This window comes from Peromyscus leucopus, chromosome 23, assembly GCF_004664715.2.
Source record: "Peromyscus leucopus breed LL Stock chromosome 23, UCI_PerLeu_2.1, whole genome shotgun sequence".
Taxonomy (NCBI): domain Eukaryota; kingdom Metazoa; phylum Chordata; class Mammalia; order Rodentia; family Cricetidae; genus Peromyscus; species Peromyscus leucopus.
Genome location: NC_051082.1, coordinates 43461843 through 43486740, shown reverse-complemented (window position 1 = coordinate 43486740; position 24898 = coordinate 43461843). Strand labels below are relative to the sequence as shown.

The following is a 24898-nucleotide window of genomic DNA, read 5'->3' as shown; positions in this document are numbered from 1 at the left end:
TCTGGAATTCTTCTTTTTTCTATGCCCACCATGTATAGATTTGACATTTTAATGGTGTCTCAAAAATGCTGTATGGTCTGTTCATGTGCTAAGTTTCTTGTTTACTTTGAGGACGTGAGGGATCCTGTTCCTCTATTTTGTCTTCAAGTGTTGGTATTCTTTCTTCTACATGGTCCAGTATGTTGGTGAGGCTTAACACTGAGTTTTTTTATTAGATTAGTTTTTCATTTTCAGCTTCATGTTCATTTAAATGTTTTTTATTATTTCTATCTAATTCTTGTATTCTAAACTCTAAATTATAAATTCTAACTCTCATGTTGCTCACATGTGTAGCAATTTTTTTTTTGTAAAGTGTAGATAATTGGAATCAATAGAGTTTGCTCTCTCTGCATATAGGAAAGACATGACTTTCAGCCCTTTGTTGTGAATAAAACAGATGGTCCAGCATTAACAAATGATGAGCTAAAATGAAAAGGGAGGCAACCCTTAGGAGATCCAGATGTGACCAGTTGGTAGGAAGTATACATGGATTATGCTAAGACAAGTTCCCTCAACCAAGTCTACTTCAGAGCAAAGGCTGGTGCTGGGGAAATGGCAGGAAAAAAGCCTGCCTTGCCCTGAGCACCTTCGATGGGATTCAGGGTCCTGCTGACAGTAGCAAAACTACTCCAGAGAGACATGGGAATGCACCAATGTGAGCTCTAGAGTGAGCCTTGAGTCAATAGAAAGGAAGAGGGGCAATGCCTGAGAGAAGGCTGCCTCTGCTTACTTAGAAAGCATGCTGACACCATGTGTTAAATAAGGTCATAGCAGCAGGTACAGCCAATGGCAGGTGGAGAGAATTGGTTCCCTAGACAGGTACTGAAACCAGATTCAGGTGGAAGGAGCTTTAGGGATACAGAAAGACTCCCGCCTCCTGGTGAGCTGGCAAAAAGGTGGTACAATAGAATCTCCTGAGAACAAATGGAAGGCCTAATTTTTATAAAAAAAATTTCCCCAGGTTGGGTGCTGGTATATTATAAGGTCTAGTTACAAGGTAAGTACCTCCAGGGTACATGCCTTGGGCAAGGAATTTGGGAAGAGGGAGAAAGTTTATCTTCTGTCATTCTTGTTGTCTCATAGATCTGGGTTTTCAGGAGGTCATGGTTGTATCTTCTTTGTTGAGTTATATAACTTTTCATATGCCAGTCTATGTCCTTCTGGATATTCATACTGTATGGGATGCTCAAAAATGCATATTGGCTTAATACACAGCTGCCTATAGTTTAAGGATCCACAGACATTTGTAAGAAGATCCCCACTTTTTCTTTTTTCTTTTTTCTTTTTTGGTTTTTCGAGACAGGGTTTCTCTGTGTAGCTTTGCGCCTTTTCCTGGAACTCACTTGGTAGCCCAGGCTGGCCTCGAACTCACAGAGATCCGCCTGCCTCTGCCTCCTGAATGCTGGGATTAAAGGCGTGTGCCACCACTGCCTGGCAATCCCCACTTTTTCTAACAGCTCCTCATCCTATTACCTGGACAGCTATAAAAATTTTTCCATCCTTTTAAATTTCTCAAACCCTGATCCAAATACCATGTTCCAACCCTTAATGGGAGTGGCTTTTTAGGCTGCTCTTCTCCTTCTGGGATCTCCAATCTGGGATTCCCCCACCCCATCATCTTTTCTCCTTGCACCTTGGTACCTGTTTATCTGAATAGGACAACATTTTTTTCATGTCTCTCTAATCCACTTCTGTCTCTCCAATAATTGGAATTTTCACAGTAGCGCAAGTAACTCCAAATGTGGATTTTGCTTTGAAAAACCAGAGCTTTCTTGTTCTATTGGCAGGCAATGCACCTGGAACCTGATTCATAATTTTGATCCGATGTTGGCCAGTCATGCATTTAAGTACTGTTACTTGGGTTAGGGGATAGAGGAGCTAGAGTTTTCTGAGGCAGTGAGGACACAGTTTTCTTAGAGAAGGATTGTGAGTTTGGTAAGGGTTCTTTTGACTAAGAGGCACTGTTTTCATCATTGTCACATCACTTTGGCTCATTGGGATGTCACAATGGGTTGCTGCAATATCACAAGTGAGCACTATGATCTCATAATGGGACACTATGATGACACAGGGGAGAATTATAATTGCACAACTCAATTGTGATGGTAAAGGGGTACACTGTTATAACAATGAGGCATTATAATCTCACACTGGAGATTTGCTATCACAAAGGAGCATTGCAATGTCAGAATTTAGCTTGTCATCCCATAATGGAGCATTGTAATATCAGAAAGGTATGATTTGATCTCTCAATGGAACATTGTGATGGTACAAAGAACACTGTCATGCAAAAAAGGAGCATTGTGATATCAAAATGGGATATTGATATATCAAAATGAGTCACTATGATGTCATAATGGGGCAGTGTAATATCACAAATATATTTTGTGGTGTCATACTGGAGCAATGTGATGCCAAAATGGTGCATTGTGATGTTACAATTCAATGCAACATTGTTATGCTGAAATTGAAAACAAGAGAGCATCATGATGCCACAATGAATTTTTGAGATGGCACAAAGGAATATCCTGAAGTCACAAGGATTACTTTCACACTGTAAAGTTACAATTAAGATTTGTCATCATAGTTTAGCAGTGGGATAGCACCATACAGCTTTATTATGGTAACATAAACTCTAGTTCCATAGTACAATGGAACATGATAATGTCAAATTTCAACATGTTCATGGTTCATGGAACAATTGAGAATTATGATGTCAGAGTGTAGTACATGCAGTACACAGTTAAGTCATCATGCCACAACATAGCATTGTGATGACACAGGTCTAAAAGGACAAGAAAGGCAAGCAATTGCATGACAATAGAGACAAGGTTATTCTGAATAAACTCACCAGAGAAGGATAGAAAGCAGACTTCTTACAGGCTGGGGTTTATCAGGACTCAGGGGTGGGTCAGTCAGTTTGGCCAGGTAGTGTTAATGATCAAAGCATGACATGAAGAGATAGTATTAGTGGTGTGGACCGCAGGAAACTGAAAAATTAAAGCTGTTAGTCATGAGAGTAGGGTGCTGCTCAAGCTGGAATGTAGTTCAAAGGAGGTAAGGAGCTATCAAGGCTGGAGAGGGGTTTTCTCTAAGTCATGATCTTATTTTCTCACAAGGGAGCTATGTGCCCCCCAAAGGGCCCTTTAATTGTGCAATGGGGCACTGTGATAAAATATAGTGTTATGATGTCACAATTCAACATTTTATAAAAAATTTAGTATTGAAGTGATATAATAGAAGACTCCATGCACAATACAGCATTGCAAAAATCACAATTCAGCATTATGTTATTGCAACTGACTATTGCAATGTCAATTTTTAACATTGTGTTGTGACAATGGAACTTTGTGATATCCCAATATAACAACTTAATGCTACAGTGCAGCACTATGATGTCATGCAGGAATATTACTGTGTCGCAATAGTTGAAATAACACTAGCTAACATTTTAATAGGACAATGAAACATTTTGATGCTACCATTCAGCAATGTGATGTCATAATGCAGCACTCTGATGGCACTACTGATTATAGTGGTGGCATAGCAGAACATTGGGATGTCAAAAGCCACCACTGTGATACAAAGTGCAGCATGGCCATGCTGCTGTACAGTCTATTAATGGCAAAGTGGAGCACTGTACAAATTCAAGTTTGTGAAAGAATAATGAAGGACTGTGATGTCATAATTAGCATTGGTATGGCACAAGGCAGCACTGCGATGGCCAAAGAACATTGCTATGCAAAGATAGGACACTGTGATAACAAACAAGCAAAGGTGTTCTCAAAATTCAGCACTGTGGCATTATAAGCAACATTGCAATAGAAAAATAAAATATTGATCACTTTTGGGTCATAATGCAATATGGTAACGCTACAATGGTTCACTTTGGTGTAATACTGGAACACTGGTATATAATAATGGGGCATAGTGATGGCATAATGTAGAGTTTTATATATGGCTGCTATCTTTCTGAAGTCATAAGGGAGTATTGTGATGCCTCAGCAGGGTATTGTGATGTCACAATAGGGAATTATGATGTCACCATGGACACTGTGATATAAAAACCAATCATTGTAATATAATTTACATTATAAAGACAGTGAAACATAACAACACTGAAGGCACAATGTACCTTTTCAGTGGCACAGCTCTGTGTCGTAAGAGCACAATTTAAAAGTGAGATGAAAATGTCACATGTGGTGGCACAGTGGGTCACTGTGATGACATCTATCCTTTAATGGTGGCATGAGGCAGCTTTGTGATGTCACATTTTCATAATGTGATTACAAATTGGAACATTGTGATGACAAAATGGATCAGTGTGATGTCACAATTTATTATCATGATGATGTAATCTAGCATAGTGATGGCACAGTGGATCTTTGTTGTCATGAAGACACATTATAACATCAAAATTCATAATTGTGATGTCATATATCAGCATTATGCTAACATCACAAAATACTGTGTTGGCTTAATGAAGCATGATAAGGGCCCAATAAAGAGTTTAGTTTTTAAAATTAATGATTGCAATGGCACAATGGAGCACTTTCATAAACAGTATAATATTGTGGTAGCACCATAGAGTGAGTATGTGGTTATCCAGTGCACGATTTTGCTAACTCCATGAACCTTGTAGTAGCTCATGGAGTGCTGTTGACATAATGAACTTTATGCTAACCTATATAGTGTTACTGGCCAAATGCATCATTGTGATCACACATATGAGCACTTTCATGTCAAAATTTAGCATCATGAAAAGACAGTGGGATTTTTTGATGTCACAAGGCCTCATACAACAATTCATCATTATGATATTATAGTTGAGTCATATGATAGCATATGGACTATTATGTAATGGCAGAGTGAATCATTGTTACATCATTTTTGAGTATTGTGATGGAACATATTTATATATTCAAGTATAGTGATTTGTGTGACATGTTATATAGATGACAGAAGGAAACACTGTGACATAAGAGCACCTGAGGTGAATTCACATTGGAGCATTTCAGTGGTATAGTACAGCACTAACTGTAATGCAAACCTAATCCTAACCCTAATGCTGACTGACCCTTTATAAAATCCAAACATAGAATAGGCTTAATAATAACAATAGTAATAGCCATATCCCAAAGTACTGCCATGAATTGTCCAAACACTAACACCAACAGTAGCTCCCAGAAGGCCTAAAGAAAAATAACAGCATTATCGTTAAATGTAACATAACCTAACCCTAATCTTACCCATTAACTATAACCTAACCTCTAACTATTAACTTAGTTACTAACCCAAACACTAACTCCAAGAAGTAATTTCTAAAATCAACATTAACCTAGCATAAACTCATTGATCTAACCTAATGCTAAATCCTAAAACATAACCCTAAATACAGCCTAGAACTTAGTACTTAACCCTAACTATAACTCTAAACAAAAACCTAACCCATAATCCTAACTCGAGCCTTAACTCTAAAACATAATCATAATCTTAACTAAAAATGGCCCAACTCCAAACATCTAACACTAACCCTCTAGTCCTAACCCTAATCTGAATCAGAACTCTAACCTTATACTTAACATTGACACAAATTCTGATATAGACACCAATTCTACACTCTAACCAGAACACTCAATTAACCCTTCCATTTAACCTTGAACCTAACTCAGATATCAGCCCTACAGAAACCCTAATACTATTCTTAACATAACTTGTTGCTCTAATAATAATCCTATCCCAAACTCTATAATCTAATTCAAATTCTAACCCTAACTTCATTCTCTAACATTAAATATAACGTAAGTTTTAACAGTAACCCTAGTAACTGCCTCAAACCCAAACATCAACTTCTTAACCTTAACCCTAAATTCTAACACTAGTACAAACCTAAAATCTAAATCCTAACCCTAACACAAACACTAACTCTAACCCTAACACCTAACCAGTAACCCTAACCTCTAAAGCCTAGTACACAATCCTAATCACTAACACTAGCCATATCTCCATATCAGTATTCCTAACCCTAACACTAATTCTAACCTAACACCTAACCAGTAACCCTAACCTCCAAACCCTAGTACATGACCCTAACCACCAGTATTAGCCATATCAGTATTTCTAACCCTATCCTGTAAAACATAATATGTCATCCTAACCCTAACCATATTGGTATTCCTAACCCTATCTTAATTCCTAGACCCTAACATATAATCCTAAACCCATCTTAACACTAACTGTAACTTCTAATCTAAAACCCTAAAAATAATCCTAACCTGTAACTAAAAGCCCAACCATAACCCCTAAGCCTACTCCTAACTATAACAATAATCCCTCTAAGTGATGACCCAAAACTCTAAAGTTAATTCTAACAGTGACCTAAAGATATAACTCTAACACTAAAACCTAACTCAAACCTTAACTTTTACTTCACAGACTAACACTTACCTATCACTTATTACTGATCACTAATTACTAATTACCTAAAAGTAATCTATCTCTAAATCAATACTAAATGTAATTGAAAGTTCTAACAACCCTAATACTCATCCTAATGCTAACCCCATCTCTGAAGATAACTTTAAGCCTTCATATATAACCTATAACTAAAACCTTCTTTCTAACTGTAACTAAAACCCTCTACCTAACTGTAAGGCATAACTATAATCCATAACCTTTACTTATCCCCTAACTGTATCACTAAAATAACTTCTAACCCTAGCTTTAACCCAAAGGTAAGTCCTAATGATTAACTTTCATCTTTATTCATCCTAACCCTAACCCTTAACCATAACTCTAACCCTCTCCCATAACACTGATGCTTGCAGGTTTTCAGAGGCTAGATGGAATTTCTACAACATTCAATTTAGTCCTAAGCACTCAACCTAACAGTAATAGGTTTTATATGTCAATCTTGAGGAGTATTCAGCTAGCTGCTGGGTTGTGGGCTGATTTCTAGGAAAGAAAGGCAGCTATAGACATTGTGATTTAACATTTCCCAAAGAAGACATCAGTTTTGTTATATCAGTCTTGTTACCAGTAGTCAGAGTCAGGTGTTTCCAGGTTGTTGTTTCTAATTCAAAAACACTAAAAAAAATTCAACATAGATTTTCAAAAGTAGCAAGAAACCTGTATTTAAAGCAAAACAATAGAAAAATGAGATTACACTGCAAAGGAACAGTGGACCATATATGAGTGATGAAGCTCAAGGGCCCCCATTATTGCTTGGAGCTTCCTTTTATGTGATTCAAGGGAAAAGGCATTAGGTTACTAAAAGGCATGGTGAGGATGGTTCTCTGATTTATAATCATCTTTCTACTGCTCATGTCACTTCCCATAAGGCATCTGATTTTAAATCATATTCACTCCTATGTAAGCTAAATAAACCCTTTCCTCCCCAAATTTTCTTTGGTCATGGCATTTTGTCACAGCAATAGTAAACCTAACTAGGACAGAAGTTGGTACCAGGGAGTGGGGAATTGCTATGACTGGCCTAACAATGCTACTTGTTGGCAAAATGTGGACTTTGAGACTTTGTATGAGAAAACAGGTCAAACATTTTAAGCAGGGTTAAATGGGTCATTCTAGTAGGAGCAGGAAAGATAGCAGTGCTGAGGGCAGTGTAAATTATGTGAAGTGTGAAAATAAAGCCTAGATTTTGTTGGGGGTCCCATGGTGTTGGAGATGCTAGAGCTGTGGGAATCCTGCCAAGAAGAGCTATAGAACAAGGTAAGAACCAGCCCAAGAGAGAAAAGCATGTTGCAGTCAACAAAGTTCAATGGAGGTGGAGAACTGAAGAGTTCTTTGACATCATACATGGAGACACAAATTTTGGAGTTTGTCCTGCTGAGTTTCAGTATTGCTTTGGTCCAGTATTTCCTCACTAGGTTCATTTTCCTCCCTTTTGGAATGGTAATGTATATTGAAAGTATGTAATCTGCTTTTTGTGTTTGATTTTAAAGGTGATTACATTTAGAAGATTGCCATGAGTCTCAGAAGAGATATTGAACTTTGGACTTTTATTAAACAGTGTTATAACTGTTAAAGACTATGAGGACATTTGAAGTTGAACTAAATGCATTTTACATTATGATCTGGCTACAAGGCTATGGGGACCAGGGAGTGGAGTGTGGTGGTTTGAATAAGAATGGCCCCATAGGCTCATATATTTCAGTGCTTAGTCATCAAGGAGTGGCACTACTTGAGAAGGATTAGAAGGATTAGGAGGTGTGGCCTTGTTGGAGGAAGTGTGTCACTGGGGGTGGGTCATCTTCGGTGTTTCAAAAGCCCACATCAGGCCCAGGCCAGCACCCCTCTCTTTCTCTCTCGTTTCAAAAGCCCACATCAGGCCCAGGCCAGCACCCCTCTCTTTTTCTCTCCCTGCCTGCAGACCAGGATGTAGCACTCAGCTACTTCTTCAGTGCCATGTGTGCTGCCATGTTCTCCATCATGATGATAATGAAATAAACCTCTAAAACAGTACGCAAGCCAATAAGAGCACCCATCCATGGTCACTGCATTAGCTCCTGTTTTCAGGCTTCCTGCTCTGTTTGAGGTTCTTTCCTGACTTCCTTCAATGATTGACTAGGATGTCGAAATGCACGCCAAATAGACCCTTTCACTGCCACATGCTTTGGTAATGGTGTTTCATCACAGTAAGAGTAACTCTAACTAAGACAGTGGTATATAGAATAGTTTGTCTAAAACTTTACTTAAGAAAATGGTATATCTTACCAGACATGAATCAAAACCAGGTCATATTCAATGGCCCTTCCCCAGCCCTGTACCCTGACCTAACTTGGAATATGTTTGAGTGAATTATATCCAAGTATGCCGGTTGTTAGGGAAGAAGCATATTCCACTGTTCAGAAGGATACATGTGTATTCCATTGCAGATGGGAATGCCACTTTGATAGGTTGCTAGGAGAGTGTGCTGAGTATATGCAGGTAAGGCTCTAAGACTACCAAGTGCAGTATGGTAAAAGGAGTATGTGTACAGCCCAAACTGAGAGTCTCAGGTCACTGAACTATTCTCTGTACTTACCTGCCTCAGCCCTGCTCAAAATTTCAGAAGGCAAGAAGGATTCTATCAGAAACCTGGACAAACACAATTCATGAAATAATCTGGCAAGGTTCTGGTTTTATTCTGATTGTGCCTCAAGTACTTGAGTGAATCTAAATTTGAATGTAATGAGATCCTCTGTTAGGTAGAGAAAAATCTCAAGATGTGAGAGTATCAGTCTAGTGACGAGAAACAAGCTGTAATTGTCAGAGATCAGCACCACTAAGGAGAAAAGTGCTGTTCTGGGTCAATGGGGAGGGCGTTCTGAAGGCATCCCACTAGAGGCTCCATTCTGTGAAGGCTCAAACTCATCTGATGAAAGCAAACCAAAACTGAAGAGATTTTCCTGTTTCTCTAAGTCAACGGACTATGACTATGACACAGAGTCAGCACATAGAAGCTGATGTCGCCATGGTCATGAGGAGACAGGCTCTACCTGAAGTTGGCAGCAGCAGCATCCATGTAGTACTATTTTGAAAGCACACAAGACGTAAGATTGGTGGGTTTAGGAAGTCCTGCTTCATGGTTTCAGAGAACATCTGAGGCCAGGCCATGTGGGGCAGTGCTGGAGTTGCCTTGGGAAGGCCCTGAGAGACCACTGTGTTAAGCAACAAGAAAGTAAACTATGACACTGGAGATCATATCCTGACATACATAATAGAGGTCACAGGCTGAGGACAGATTAAGCCTCCTGAGAGGACCAGCAGTCCTCTTCAGCAACCCAAAGCACAGCAATCACTGCCCACACCACCCCTGAATCTAGGTGAGTCAGCCAGGTAAGCAGGCCTAGAGACTCAGTATTCCTGTGGCCAGAAGATAAGTGGTTGATGTCAACAGATCCTCTGACTTGAGCTCCTGAGAAGCCATTGTCAGTGCCTGCCTCCCTTTCATGGATTAAGGACTATCTGATCCCTAGCTGAAAAGTATAATAGGCTTCTTCCATAGTGACAAAGCATGTGTTTCACTTGCTCAAACCTCCTACCCCACTCTCCCATAATACCCATCTCCAATTTTGGTTAAGATTCCCCTGCTTGATGAACCCAACCTTCTTGTACCCCAGTAGTAGCTCTTCATTTGTTTTTGTTTTTGGTTTTGGTTTTTCGAGACAGGGTTTCTCTGTGTAGCTTTGTGCCTCTCATGGAACTCACTTGGTAGCCCAGGTTGGCCTCGAACTCATAGAGATCCACCTGGCTCTGCCACCCGAGTGCTGGGATAAAAAGGCGCGCGCCACCACCGCCCGGCAGTAGCTCTTCATTTGTGTACCTCACCAGATACCTGGGCAGGTGATGAGAGGGCCATCAGACTCCACAGCAAATTATATAGACCACAACAACTCAACAAGACATAGAGCTTTCAGGAATTTATAATGAAGAAATAACCAACCAAAGGAGAAGGAACAGAGATGAGAGAGGATGCCAGCCAAATGGTGCTTATAAACTATGCTAGGAAACAGTCAACATCTATTGGGGGTTTAAGGAGCATCAGTTAACACCACCCCACCACAAACACTGGTCTGGGGAAAATTGGTGTTAATCTCTTTGCATTGATATGAATAGATATTAAGGTACAGTATAAAGTGGGGAGTTTGAAACAAAATCCTTAATTTAGTTTAATAAAACAATACTTTCAGAAACATAAAGGATTCAAGGTGGTAAGGAAGATTCACTTCCTATCTTCTTTACCCTTTCTGAGCTATCTCCAGTCGACTTTGTTGCTCAGAACTCTAGGAGGAGGGCCCATGAACAAAGAAAGGATTGTCATATCACTCCCCATACCAACTCATAAAGTTAATGAGTGGAATAGGGTGGCCCCGTGTATAGGTGAGTAGGAAGGCTCAACAGTGGAAAATTCTTCCTTGATCTAGGTAGCCTTACTGCTCAGCACTTGTCATTCACATTTATCTTGCCTATAGGAAGCAATCCTACCTTAGACTTATGATACCACAAATTTTTTTCAGAATCTTTGCCTATACAGAGAACTGCTATCCAAACTACTCAGTGTGGTATGACAAGAACTTTTGGGACTTCCTAGCCAGCTCTCTTGGGGAACTCTGGGAACACTGATTTTTGTTTAGGGAAAAGCTCTGTAACTTGAACTGGTGAATAATCCACACTTGATCATTCCATGTGCTGGCCCATCTCCTCGTGGGTAGTTTGGCCCAGGCTGCACTGAGAAAACTCAAAAAGCATCATGGCTCTCCAGAAAGCATTCCAAGAAGGAGGTCTGGACGTCAGGCCACTGCACCTGAAAAACCAGCTCAGTATTACACATAGAGGGATGCTCTCAGGCTCTGAAACACCTGCCTTCCTACCTGGGTACCTCCTGGACTCATCAGACCCATTCTCGAATTAGGAAAGGGATCCTAGGAGAGGGAGAGGGAGGGGAGGGGGAGAGGGAGAGGAAGAGGTACTCCAACCCCTACCCAGTTCTGAATATAGTAACATCCACCCACAAGTTCCTTACTCACTGCCCAGGATAACTACCTCTGAGAAGAACCATGCAAACCTCAGAGTGTCTCACCTGGCTGGAGGGCAAGGTTTGGCATAGCTCCATGGTTGATACAGGTGCTGGCATGGCAGATGAGGCTGGTGACACCTCTAGAAAACTGAAAGGGAAGACCTCTGTCTTGTACAGTTCTGTTTCTAACATCAGAAAAGGTTCTGTCTCTAGGAGATACCAGATGACATCATCCCCATAGTCCCATATCTATATATCAAAGCCATTCTGTATGACAGATAGAATTGTGAACACTGGTCAGACAAGGCAATCTGAAGAGTTCATCAGGAGGAAAACATAATAATGTGAGCAGGCTCATGTGGTAGGTCATAGACAGCAAATGAAGAGGGCAACAGTGATGCTGATCCAGTCCTCCCAGGACAATCTCACAGTGCATACACTAAGCACTTGACACCAGAGAAAAGCAAAGCAAAAGCAAACAAAAGGCTGGTCATGGAGCCAAAACCTACAATTACAGCACTCCAAGGCTAAGGCAGGAGGACAGCTAGGAGTACAAGGACAGCCAAATCTACAGAAAAAAACTTTTGTCATCAAACAAACAAACAACAAAAACCCTGAGTGCACACTATCTGATTCTATTTACATGGAATTCTACATAACTGTCAAGGAGTCATTTCCTCCTTGTTGAAACATTCCCTCCAGGAAGGAGGAAGATGCATGAGACTCAGGAATTAAACAAACTTCACATCTGGGAAAGCTGAAACTTTTAAGATTCACAAAGATCTCTCCCCCAAGGTTATCGAAGCAGTAAGCAACTGCTGAGTGTGGAGACTTGGATTAGCCAAGCTGCCTGAAGGAGACTCTGAAGAGCTGAGATGCCCAGGGAGGATACTAAACTTGTCAAATTGCCAACAAGAGAGCTTCAGGATTCCAGGTTTTGGGGGTCATCACACATGTTGGGGTAGGCTTTTGGTGATACAGCTGCATTTGGTCATCCCTACTCTGTAAGTGACCCCTTAAACTTATCCTTCACCCAGATGGACTTTGGTGGTAGTGCTACTTTGATTTGTTTTCAGTTCCCTGTTTGGGATGAGCATACATCTATTTCTATCTCCCCCTGGAATACCGTCACACAGAAGAATGAAGCTAACCATTATACTGGAAGAATATCCCTAGCCCTGAGGTGTCAGAGACCCGGTGGGTGACATGAGGAAGGTTCCATCACAAACTGGAAGTATGGCCTTGGCCATCCCTAGTGAAGATAGGACAGGTGTATACTGAAACAGGATGTAGCAACTCTTTTAGCATCAGAAGACCCCAGGCAATACTTCCAGTCTTCTTGAGATATCTTCCAACCTAGAGGTTTTTGTCATCTTATCTTGACCAAAATACCTCAGATCACTCATATACTTCACCAATCTACAGTCTCTTGAAAACCTGGTGCATCTTCTCTCAATAATAGAACCCTGGGATACTCTGGACACTATCCATCTTTGTCTCTTTAGTCCCTTAGGCTGTTGGACACTATCTCTCTACCACAGAGCCCTCTACTGGCCTATACACTCATGCCCCTCCAGTCCTCCCAGAAGCCCTTGGTATCCTATCTTAATAAAGCCCATGTCTTGGCATCTCTTAGGTTTTTTTAAGCCCTTTCAAAACAATCTGAAATATTAAAAGGCAAAACCTTGATGCTTCTCAGAAACCAGCAGCCTTAGTCTATGGAATAAATATGAAGAAAATGCTTGCAAATTCAAGGAAGAGCTCTGGCCAGGGGCAAGCCTGCATACCGTCCAAGGTACAGGATGTCCATGTGTGTCAGTGTTTGTGGTGTTCCTTGGTTGAGGAAAGGAATGCTAACATTTTCAGAAACACATAAGGAAAGAACCTTATCTGCAGATTCTGAAGTGATGAGTCTGTAAACTAAGCCCCAATCCTGCCTTGCGATCCACAGAATGCCCAGGACTCTTCTGCCTTACCTGTGGGGATGATGAATTTTGGAGCCTTCAGTGGAAGCTGCCTCCCCACTGCTCAGTCCTGGACTATCCTCTGGGTATAAGCTCTTGAAGCAACTACTGTGGAGGTCAATAAATTCTGCAGGCAAAGAAATTCCACAAACCATAGGTGAAAGGAAGGCACACAGCACACCTGTGGCACAGTCACTGTCTCCTGGAGACAGCCAAAGCTGTAAGAAAACAGTTCACCACCCCAGGGTCTCAGCCTCACTCTCAAGAAAATGATGGGCAGATCTTCCAACCTCTTGGCCTATCTGACCTTCAGAGACAAAGTGCAAGTCCATTTCTGTTGACTCTAGGCTGGGCTTTCCATTACGGGCTTTCGACAGTCCAATGCCACAGTTTCAATCTACTCCACATGTTCCCCCTCTTGTCCATGACATGCAACCTACACGTCAGGCTTTGGCCACAGGCCAGCTTTACTGTTCCCAGTTTTCACCTCTGATCTTAGTTTTCTGAGATTTCATTCAGGAGAAAGCTAGTGCTACCTCACCCTGCCCATTGACTTTCTCTCCAGCGGTGCCACAGAGTGACTTTTTGGAAGACCTTTAACTCTTAGAAGAAAAGATAATTGGGTTATCTCTGGGTGGATATACAGGTAGGAGAGAAGCCTGAAAGGAAGACTCCACACTGCCTTTAGTCCATGCAGTAGTACAGCCAACACTAACATAGCTTGACCCCAGACCAGAAACAGGGGCCTGGGGTAAAACTTGCTCTAGCCTCCTGCTTGACAACTAGATTGGAAGTGGAAGTAAGAGACTCCCTGGAAGCTCTCAGGCCAGGCAACAAGCTTGGTGTATGCAGTGAGTGTCAAATGGAGAGAAGAGAGGAAGGAGGGATTGTACAAGCAAGTGGGGTCAACATCATGATGGAGAAACCCAAAGAGATAGCTGACCTGAGCTAGTGGGAGCTCAGACTCTGGACCAGCAGCTAGGGAGCCTCCATGGGACTGACCTAGGCCCTCTGCATGCGGGTGACAGTTCTGTAGCTTGGTCTGTCTGTGGGGCCCCTAGCAGTGGGATCAGGACCTGCCCCTCGTGCATAAGCTGGGTTTTGGGAACTTATGGTGGGATGCATTGCTCAGCCTTGATGCAGGGGGGAGAAGCTTGGTCCTGCCTCAACTTGATATGCCATGCTGATGATGCCCATGGGGGAGGCCTTCCCCTTTCTGAATGGAGATGGAGGAAGAGTGAATGAGGAGGGTATACAGAAAGTGGAGGAAGGGAACAGGAAGATAGGAGGGAGGGGAAACTGTGGTTGGTATGTAAAATAACAGATAGAGACAGAGAAAGAGAGATACTTTTAAAATATAGAGCTTGTGATGCTTTGGATGAGAACTGTGTCCCATAGCTCAGGTATTTGAAAACTTAGTCCACTTTTGGTGGTGCTTTGCGGGGGGTGGGGGGTGGGGGTGGGGGGTCGTATGGAACCTTTAGGTGACAGGGGCTTGCTAGAGGAAGTACATTTTTTAAAAAAATGTATTTTTTAAAGAGGCAATTAGAAGCTGCAAGAAAAAAGGATGCATTATGTTCAAGGAATGCTAAGAAACACAAGGCAAGTCAACACGGCCTTGCAAGATGGAAAGTTGCATAACTCTGTTGTGTTATACACACAAAAATGCAATTTAAAGGCACTTACAACTACAGTAATAACTGAAAATCAAACTACTGACATTTCTACCCTAGAGTGATGTGCAGGACAGAAAGAGGCAGGTACTCACGCATTAGAAAGGACAGTTTGGGGGGTGGGGACAGTTTGACATATGGACATAACTACTGTCTCCCAGTTTAACTTTTTCCTAATTGTCTTGTTTTTCATTCATTTTTTTACTCAAAGACATAAATGAGAAATAATCTGGATAATTTGTGGGAAGAGTCTGTTCCTGCTCCAGTAGTTCTGGGTTTTACTGAACATTAAAGAGTCAAGCAGACGGTGGCCATATCCACACTTCCTCCCCAACACAGAGCCTAAGGACCTGAGGACATGAGTAGTTGTGGGGGCCAGACCAGAATCTCATTTTTGTGCAAGGTGGACCCACCTGTATGGCTGGGATTGCTAAGGGTAGCAAAGGCCATGGCCATGGGGGCATCTTCAGGATCCATCCCAGAATCCAGCTGGTTTTTATGGTCCATTTGCCCCATGTCGAGAAAAACTTCCTTGGAAGATGACAGTGCAAGGGACATCATCCTTGACTCAGGGGTGGCCATAGAGGAATCAAGCATGTTGCTGCTAGCAGCCAGGGAACAGAGGCCAGGGGCAGGACATATGGACGTGAGGTTGACAGGATGGTAACTTAGCTCCTCCTGGTACCCCTCACATCCACAGAGTGACCTGGGGAACATGACCAAACAATGTGCCTTTAGTGGGTAGAGACCAGGGCTGGGAGGGAGGAGTTGGGAGGTGATGCCATCTAATGTTGGAAATGTGGAATGTGGCAGACAAAGCTGTGGAACTTGGCACATCGCTAATAACCCTGCCTGCTCACCCCTGTGGCTGCCAAGTCTGGGCTCTGACATGCTCAGTCACAGACACTTATAAAGTCTATTGCATGGAACCCCAAAACAGAAAATGAGTGACAAGACCTTAATATTAAGTGAATAAATGATGGTTAGTATTAGAGGAACAAGCCGGGCAGTGGTGGTGCACACCTTTAATCCCAGCACTCGGGAGGCAGAGGCAAGCGGATCTCTGTGAGTTCGAGGCCAGCCTGGTCTCCAAAGCGAGTTCCAGGAAATCCAGGAAAGGTGCAAAGCTACACAGAGAAACCCTGTCTCAAAAAAAAAAAACTAAAAAAAAGGAACATCAGGCAGAAGCTGACAATAATCTAATGAAAATTCCATCAGTGCTAATGTGCCTCAAACATGAACAGAGCTTTTGTTCAATATCCCCTCAATCTCTGTGACAGCCTGTGTGGCAGGCCCTATCACATCCCTATTTCATAGAAGAGAGGTCACATGAACCATCACCTAGGCACACACCTGGCCAGTGTCCAGCCTGGCACTGCTCCCATGACTGATCAATGCTCGGATATATGCAGAAGGTTTGTGCCTTGCCACAGGGAGCAAAGTGCATGGAGAGGATCAGGCAGTGAGAAACATACCAGCTGCTGCTCTCTCCATGAAATAAAAACCTGACCAAATAGTCAGAAAAAAAAGAATACAAAATCAGTCCACAATGTCAAGGCCCAGCACACAAAGGACTGGGGTTAAGGTTAAATTATACTCTTCTCTCCACCCAAAGAAGAATAGGACCAAAGAGGAATCATGTCCCATGGACTGAGTTGATGGCACTACCTGAAAGCCATGATTGTGAGGTTGTGTTGTCTTCAGAAGAGTTCACAGCCAAGGACTGCAATCCATGTGATTCTTGGGTGGTCTCTGGGGACTGTAGAGTCCCACTTCCTTCATATCCAGCTAAAAGTAGAGCAGAGAGAGGGGTACAGTGGGTCTTAGCCTCCTTCCCAGCTGAGAGCAGCTCCACAGTAGCTTGTCCCTTGGTCTGACTTCAGTACAAACCAACAATTCCAAACCTGGAGATTGATTCACTTCTCAGATCTACTCATTGTCCCCCCCCTCACTATGTCAATCCCCACCTTCAGACACACACAGTCATGCCATGGTCAATCCCAAGTCAGCTAGATCTTGTAAAAATCAGCCCCCAAGAAGCCCTTGGGCTGCTCACCTGACCACTGAGACACAGTTTCAGACTCATGATGGTGTTCTGAAAGTGGCAGTGCTTCAGGACCACTCTTACTTGCACTGGAGACTTCTGATGTGGCCTCCTGATTTTCAATGTGCAGGGCACAAGCCTTCTGACGTCGCCGATAATTGGCAAACCAGTTGTACACTTGCTCAGGAGTCAAGCCAGTCTCCAAAGCCAGTTCCTTCTGACCCCCAAATAAGACAATCATCTTTGAGTTACAAGGGTGCACAGAGGTGACTGGGACAGCTCATATTCACTAAGGAAGCTCAGCCTAGCCTGACCCCGGGAATGGTGGCAGAGATGGTCATCAGTGAACTGGTACACTGGAATCATATTGTCTACTTAGCACATGCTGAAGAAGTAGATAGAGAACAATACATACATGCTCCACCTCCTGCACCCACTCCTTTCTAGGTCAGCTGAAGCTCTAAGACCCAAGACCCTAAGACAGGAAAAGGACTAGATTGATGCTACCATGAATCAGTGCCTGCACTGCTCTCAACCAGGAGCCCTCTTCCTTGCCCCGTTGTCACCATCACTTGGGGGCACAGAGCACAAGATTGGGGAGCATCTGCGAATTAACCAGGGTGAGAAGTAGGCACACCCCCCATGAGAAAACCAAACTTGGCAAAAAAGAGGTCAGGAAAAGGTGGAGTCCACCAGCACCCTGGGAGAGGGCTGGGGATCCCACTGAGCTGAGGAGAAGGAACCAAAGATAGCTGAAGGAGCTACATAGTGGAGGGGGCCGCCTGAAAGAAGAAGGACCTGCCTAGGAGAAGGACAAGAGGCCCTCGGGGAAGACGGAAGGGAAGTCGGCTGGAGGGAAGTAGGAAAAGCTGCCTGGGAAGAGAAGAGAGGTACTCAGGAGGAGGTGAGGAGACTTAGTTATTGGACGAAGGAAGGCTTCTGGAGTGTGGCAGAGAAGCCACTTGGAGTAGGCTGTTGTCCTTACCAACTGGGCCTTCTTGGGATAAGTGCTCACACCTGTGGCAAAGTTCTGCAGATGGCAGCGGATCTCTGGGAGGAAGTTCCGGCTCTTAGGGCCCGCAGGGCAGAGGGTAGGAGGTGGGGGGTTCCTGGATAAGGAGGGCCAGGAGGAATTACAACGTAACCTCCACTTGCTCCCTTCTCAGGTCCTGGCACTCCACAGGGAAGGGGTTCTGAGATGCATTCTCCAGTCCACCCCTGCCTCCCATTTCAAGTCACCTCAAAATGCCTAATTCCTACTTTCTGGGAGGCCACTTGGTTGTCTACCACACTTTGCAGTCCTCCAGTGAGAACAGGATACCCCAGAGCTCAGCTTAGCAGGAACACTGACTCCCTGTACTCCCCTGTTTACAGCAGGTTTAACAAATTTCTTCCAGCATTTCTTCTTCAGGGTCATCCCTATGAGCTCTTAAAGCTGGGAATCTCTCACCTTATACATGAATCTGTCTATACGCCTCTCTTTCATAGCATAACTTCTCAGAGAATAAGAAAGATTATTGCCCCAATCTTCCATATACTGATGCTGGCATCCCCTTGGCCCTCTCTCACTATTCCCTGAACTCAGCTTCCTAGCCCCTTGTATCCTCCATTCTCATCCTCCCACCACACTTCCCCTTTTATGCTCTGTGTGCATAAGCCCTTGCACTGTGCAGGAGGATCATCATTTCTTCCTTCCTCTCTCTGCACTGCATGGGGATTTCTGAGTCACTGAGGGGACCCTGTAGCTTTCTTTCTCTTATGTCTAGGCTGATTTTCCTGATCTTTCTTTGAATTTCTTCATAAAGGACATAGGGCATGTATAAAGGTCACCTATCTGTGGAACAGATGATATCCAGATGTATGGCATGTGTGCACAGCCCAAGAGCATCTCATCTAACACATCCCAAATGCAATCCACCTAGGACTCCAGAGCCTCCACCAGGCCAAACACATCCAGAACGAACTACCCTGCTCTGGGCAGTTCCTAATCAACAGAGAGCACCTCCTTTTTATACTTCAGCTCTGGACCATAGCTGATCTCCAAGACACTGCAGTGCTGACCAGCATATTCGCAGCATATCCATGTTCTGGTCACTGCCCACATGCTCCTGAGGTTGATTGTCTGTCTCCAATGACTGATTGCCTACTGAGCTTCCAAGGACTTATCTCATACTGTCAATATTTTTTAGATGCTGATTAACAATAAAATAAAACAAAAAAACAAAACCCAAAAAACTCTGTTCTTCCTACAGTGCAGTGAGTGGACCCCGTGACTCAGAAAGCCCGGATTACTTGGAGCAGCAAAGGAAAGCCTGCAGCCCTCCTTCTCCACTGAGAGGCCCCAGATGTAGAATAAAAGCTCCACAATCTCAGTGTCTAGGGATCCCTGACCTTGTATCTCCCATGAAACTCCTCAGGCATGGGACGTGACTATTTCATGTAAGATTTCTCCTCCATAAATAATAAAGATGAAACTAATTATCGATAACCTTCTCATCCTGCAGCCCCCTGCCCCATGTCTAGCCTGGCACCTAGATGTGAGGAACAGATGATCTGAGAAACAGTTGAGCAAAACTCAGTTTCCCTTCACACTCACTATTCTCATCTACAGGCTTCTTGTCTAGTGATGATGGGAAGTACAAACAGTCAGGATGTCAAGGTGCACACAGCAATCCACTTCCAGCCACCACAGCACTGCGCTGTCAGGCTTGGTGATGGGCACACAGGGGTTGCAGTCATGATGTTCATTACATTTCAATAAATACTGCTAAGGTGACTTCCTATCCTTGTTTCCTCAGCTCTCTTAGGTTTTGGATGACACATCTGGCCCCTGGAAGACCCAAGGATCCACAACAGAGGAGAATTAGCAAGTACCTCTTCCTGCAGCGAAACTTCTGCACTGGGCTCAGCATGGTGACACCCAGCTTCCTCATGGTTAGGTGGTAGTGAATGTCATTCCAGAGTTGTACCAGCTCCTTACTGCCTCCTGGCACCCGACACCCCTGTGGGGAAAGCCTGCTGAAACCAGTCACCCCTATAGGCCCTGGAGTGTGTGGAAATCTGTCATCCACACCAACCCAACCTATGGGAAAGGCAGTCATCTATACTCGAACCCACTGGTCAACAAACAACTAACGTTAGCCAAACATACAAGCCCTCCAAATCCTACTAGTCCCTGAGGAAGTGTGACCCTGGGCCAGCCAGTTACCTCACAGGCCATGGTAGACATTTATGCCAACAACAAACAGATCTAAGGTCTGGTTTCTGATCTTAAACCCTTCAGCCCTCCAAATAAATAAGTAAACCCAGTCATCCAATGAATCATACAAGTACAGAGAGCAAATATAGCAGTTTCACTATGTGCTGTTCTCTTTACCTGGCTCTGGGCAATAACTCCCTAAATGAGTTCCTAGTCCCACTCCAGGGTTTCTAATCACCAATGCCACTAATTGTTACTGATTAGTCACCTCAGTTACAACCATGCACTCCCTGTCTGTTGATCTCATTTTTTTCCGGATGGTTTTGTGTTATCATTTTGACACAGGCTGGTCCATAACTCGCCATTGCCTTTCCTCGGCCTCCTGAGTGCTGAGATTACGCTATGCACCATTTTATCAAAGCTTCAGGTCAGATATCTAGGGGTCTATGTCAAAGGTGCTACACAGCATTACATCAACACATTTGCTCACCACCTGGCATAGGATCACCATCCAATAAGGATTTTGTAAAAGGTATTTGTCAAGGTCACCAAGGAATATCTTGGTCAAATGGGAGCGGGCCACTCTGCCTGAGCTTATGACACTTTGGGGATGGTGGAGGCTGCTGTGTCCCCACTACTCTCTATCATACCTCTAGAATCTGGAGGGCTGAAAACTGCTGCTCCTGCTGGATCAGGACCTGGGTGCACACCAGTGCCACATCTGCATTTTCCAGCAGATGCCAACGATGTTGGCTGTCCAGAATGGCTTCCACCAAAGATAACACCTGAACAGGGTTGTGTTGGAAGTCCCGACACAGCTTGCCTGCGAGAGTCACCAGCTCTTGTGGAGGAGAGTGGCTGTCCCCATGCTCCCTCAGCAGCCTCAGGAAATTCTCCATCCTGCAGGAGCAACTCTGTCAACACAGAACGTTCAGAATAACACCGATATCAACTGTGTTCCATCCGCGATTCTTGGGAACAATTCCAGGAGGCAGGTGTTATGAGGCTACATCACTTCCACGGTAGAATAACACACCTGAGAAAAACTAGGGTGGTCTCATACATCCTTCTTCTAATTCACCCAAATAACTGTGTCCCTAAGGAAGGCAGCTGTGCACAGACCATTGAACAGGGCACTCTGCAACCATCCAATCTCACCTTTCGGAGCCTTGACCCTTCTCCCTGGACTGATCCTTGCATCTCTTTTTCCTTACTATGCTCCAGGCTCTGATATAAGCTATGATCAAGTTTCTTTTTGCTCTTTCCTGTGGCGCCAGAGTTTTCCAGAGACCCTGGCTGGCATCTGCCACATGGGTTAACAAGGCACTCATCTAACCACAGGCAGTTGCTCCTTTCACAGAGCAAAGGGCACAGACTTCCAGGATGAAATGTTGAATCCTGGAGCATTTGAAAACAGAAGGAACCCACCAAAGGAGAAAATACAATGATTTGTCAGTGAATTCACAGGCTCTAAGAGCCCCCCCACGTAGGGCGTTGGCACAGCATGTTGATGATATATTTTTCAGGCATAAAACCTAATCACAGAGATCCCATTTCTGTGGAACACGGGGAACAAGTGAGAATGAGTACTGGCTGTGCCTTGCAGTAGCCTACTGGGCCTGCTACCAAGAACCTCCCTGCAATTGGTTCCTGTGCACACTGGGGTCTTCATCCTGTGCTTCAACAGCTCCCAACAGAAGGTTCAAGGCTCTCATAGACGAGGAAGAAAGCTATCTTAGGACTCCCATTTTGTCCAGTACTCTAACTCCCTGCTGGCTGGAGCCAAGGTCCATTCCTGATGAGACCCTTATCCGAGGAAGGAAAAGGCTCTCTGAATCCCCCACCCAGGCTGGAACCACAGGGCCAGCAACACGGTGCCGGGTACCTTTTCAAAACACTTCTTTTTCAGGAAGAGGCTGACCAATGCTGGACTCCAAACACCGGAAGTGGAGACAGGAAGGCGCCGTGCTCAGCCCCACAGCCCACCTGGATTTCCGGACACCACCACCCACACACACACCCGAGGTGCCGTCTCACAACCCCCTCACACTGTGTGCCCTTCCGCCAACTCCTGGCTGACATGCACTTCCCACCCCCACATCCCACCTCCCACCTTCCACCCACCCCCGTGTGCCTACTTTTGTGGTTTTCACAACCGGTGCCCCTGGGCTGAAAGGTATAGCTACAAAGTATCCAAACTTCAATCTCTGTACTGCCCAGGCCAGAGGCCCGTATGACTATTGAATGTTGGGGCAAGACACCAAGACCTGTGCTTTGTATTTTCTAGCAGGATAGGAGAAAACTGACCCAGGACATGCCCTGTAGCGTCCTCACAGTGCCTAAACCATAAGCAGAGTTGGGGCCACTCTTGTGCCCTGTGTTCTTTGACTTGTCTCTGGCCACATGGGAGTGTGGGCACCCCTGACACAAACTCTGAAGACAAGCAACTTTGCAGGCCTTGCAGGGATGGACAGAGCCTGTACGAGGGTTCCCAGATATTCAGAAGGTGAGTATTCACTCTATGTTCACACTCCATAATCACACTATGGGTGTGGGATGAATCAAGCTTGGGGGCTCTGGGCAAAGGTGACTCCTACAGCCAGTTTCCAAGGGGTGGCTGAGACTGGTGGGAGAAAAAGATAGTTTAGCAAGTACATAAATGGCATTCAAAAGCCAGGAGGAGAAAAATGCTCTATCCAGTCAGCCAGAGATTCCAGCCCAGGCACACTGTATGTTGACAGCCTCAGAAGAATTCCCATAACCCAGGTCTTATGTTAGATTTGCATAGTAGAGTTCTGAGGGTGGAATTCTGGTTATCATGATCAGGACAATTGACCATGCTGTATGGCACAAGCAGATGGATGAGTGTTGTGAACCCATGTGGAAAGCAAAGGTGAAATTATACACAGCACATTAAATTATAACTGCACCTAGAGAAAGATAATTTGTTGTTATATTGGTTTCTGGTTTGCTGTTATTTGGATTTGGGTTTTTTTTTTTTTTTGGTTCATGTAGACCCAGCTGGCCTCCAACTATGTAGACCTTGAATTTGGTGTGGAGACAGGATAACCTGGAACTCCGATACTTCTACCTATCTTTCCCAAGTACTGGAATTACAATGGAGTGAATGCTAAATCAAAGTAGCATATCTTTTAAATACATGCAAGATGCTACATTCTTTTGTACATTTGAAAGAAGTCTGATACAGCATTCTAAGTTCTCCTTAGTTGTGTATGTTTGTGACTGTCTGTGGGTAAACATGCCACTGTGTGTTTGGAGGTCAGAAGACAAGCTGAAGGAAGCAGTTCAAGACTTTCACCTGAGGTACCCAGGCCCTTGCCTCGAACCCTGGCCCATTCTGCAAACATGATAGGCTATGGAAAAAGACCTAGCAGGGTGTAGGCCCTTGGCTCAGCAAGATGTGCCCTTGAGTCACTGACCTTGGGCCTAGCTCTACTTGCTAAAATTGCCTCACCAGATGTCCCCACATGATAAAAAAAATAAAAATTACAAATAGCAGGATCATGATAAAGATAAAATGGAGTAACCACAGCAACTGCTATAAGAGAACAATAACTTCCCTGCAGCTGCAACTGACCAATTAAGCCAAGGACAGCATCACTGACTGGGAGTTACACCAACTCAGAGTCTGTTCCTATGCATCCCATAGACCCCCAGATCCCCTTGCTTTACCTATAAATACCCTGCCCCATTGCTACTCGGGTTCTCTCCTGCTCCACTGCTGTGACAGACAGAGGGAGAGGCCGAGTTAACTTGCAATAAAAAATTCTTTGCTTTTGCATCAGATCTGGCCACTTGGTGGTCTTTAGGATTTTGGTCTCTGGGCACAACATTTTGGAAGTTCCACTGAAATTCCCCAAACCTACTACGACCACCTGCCATTCAGTCTTACAGTGCCTACTATCAGGTAACTTTCTAATTTGCACAGGCAAGCTCTCCTTTCAGTTTCAGGTTTTTGTGTCTGGCTGATTCTAGCTGTTGGAGTTCTGTCTGTGAAGCCCGCATAAAATCTAAGTGAATGCACTGGCAGATCATGGGTTGGGTACCTGGCAGACAATCTCATCTCAAGGTGGAACAGATATCCTCTAAATGGCTGACCTGCTGGCTAACTAACCCCAAGTCCACCAGAGGCAGCATGGAGTGTGGCTGAGAGGGGACCACCCAGGGTCTCATTGAGAGACTGGCTTTACTGAAGTAAAGCCTGGAAAATATGGCTATAAATTTCTATTAGTTTTTATAGATACTTTTCCAAAATAGGTAGAAGTCTTTCCTGCCAAGCACATGAAGGCCCACATGGTGGTCAAAAAGCTACTAGATGACATTATCCTCATGTATGGAATGCCTGAATTGCTAGACTCAGATAAGGGACCCACATTTGCTGCCTAGGTAACTCAAAGCTTAGCTAAGGTTTTGAGGGTGGTTTGTAAATTACATTGTGCT

General features: G+C 43.9%; 1 protein-coding gene across 1 annotated transcript; it reads right to left on the bottom strand.

Moving 5' to 3' along the window:
• Positions 1–11217: 11217 nt before the first annotated feature.
• On the bottom strand, positions 11218–21336 carry LOC114684383 (anomalous homeobox protein-like). The gene is made up of 8 exons (XM_028858950.1): positions 21088–21336; positions 20113–20240; positions 18224–18347; positions 17256–17455; positions 15608–15900; positions 13534–13648; positions 11568–11705; positions 11218–11344 (listed from the first exon to the last, which is right to left on the bottom strand). Exons 1-8 carry the CDS (start codon positions 21334–21336, stop codon positions 11218–11220), a joined length of 1374 nt encoding a protein of 457 aa, XP_028714783.1.
• Positions 21337–24898: the final 3562 nt, after the last annotated feature.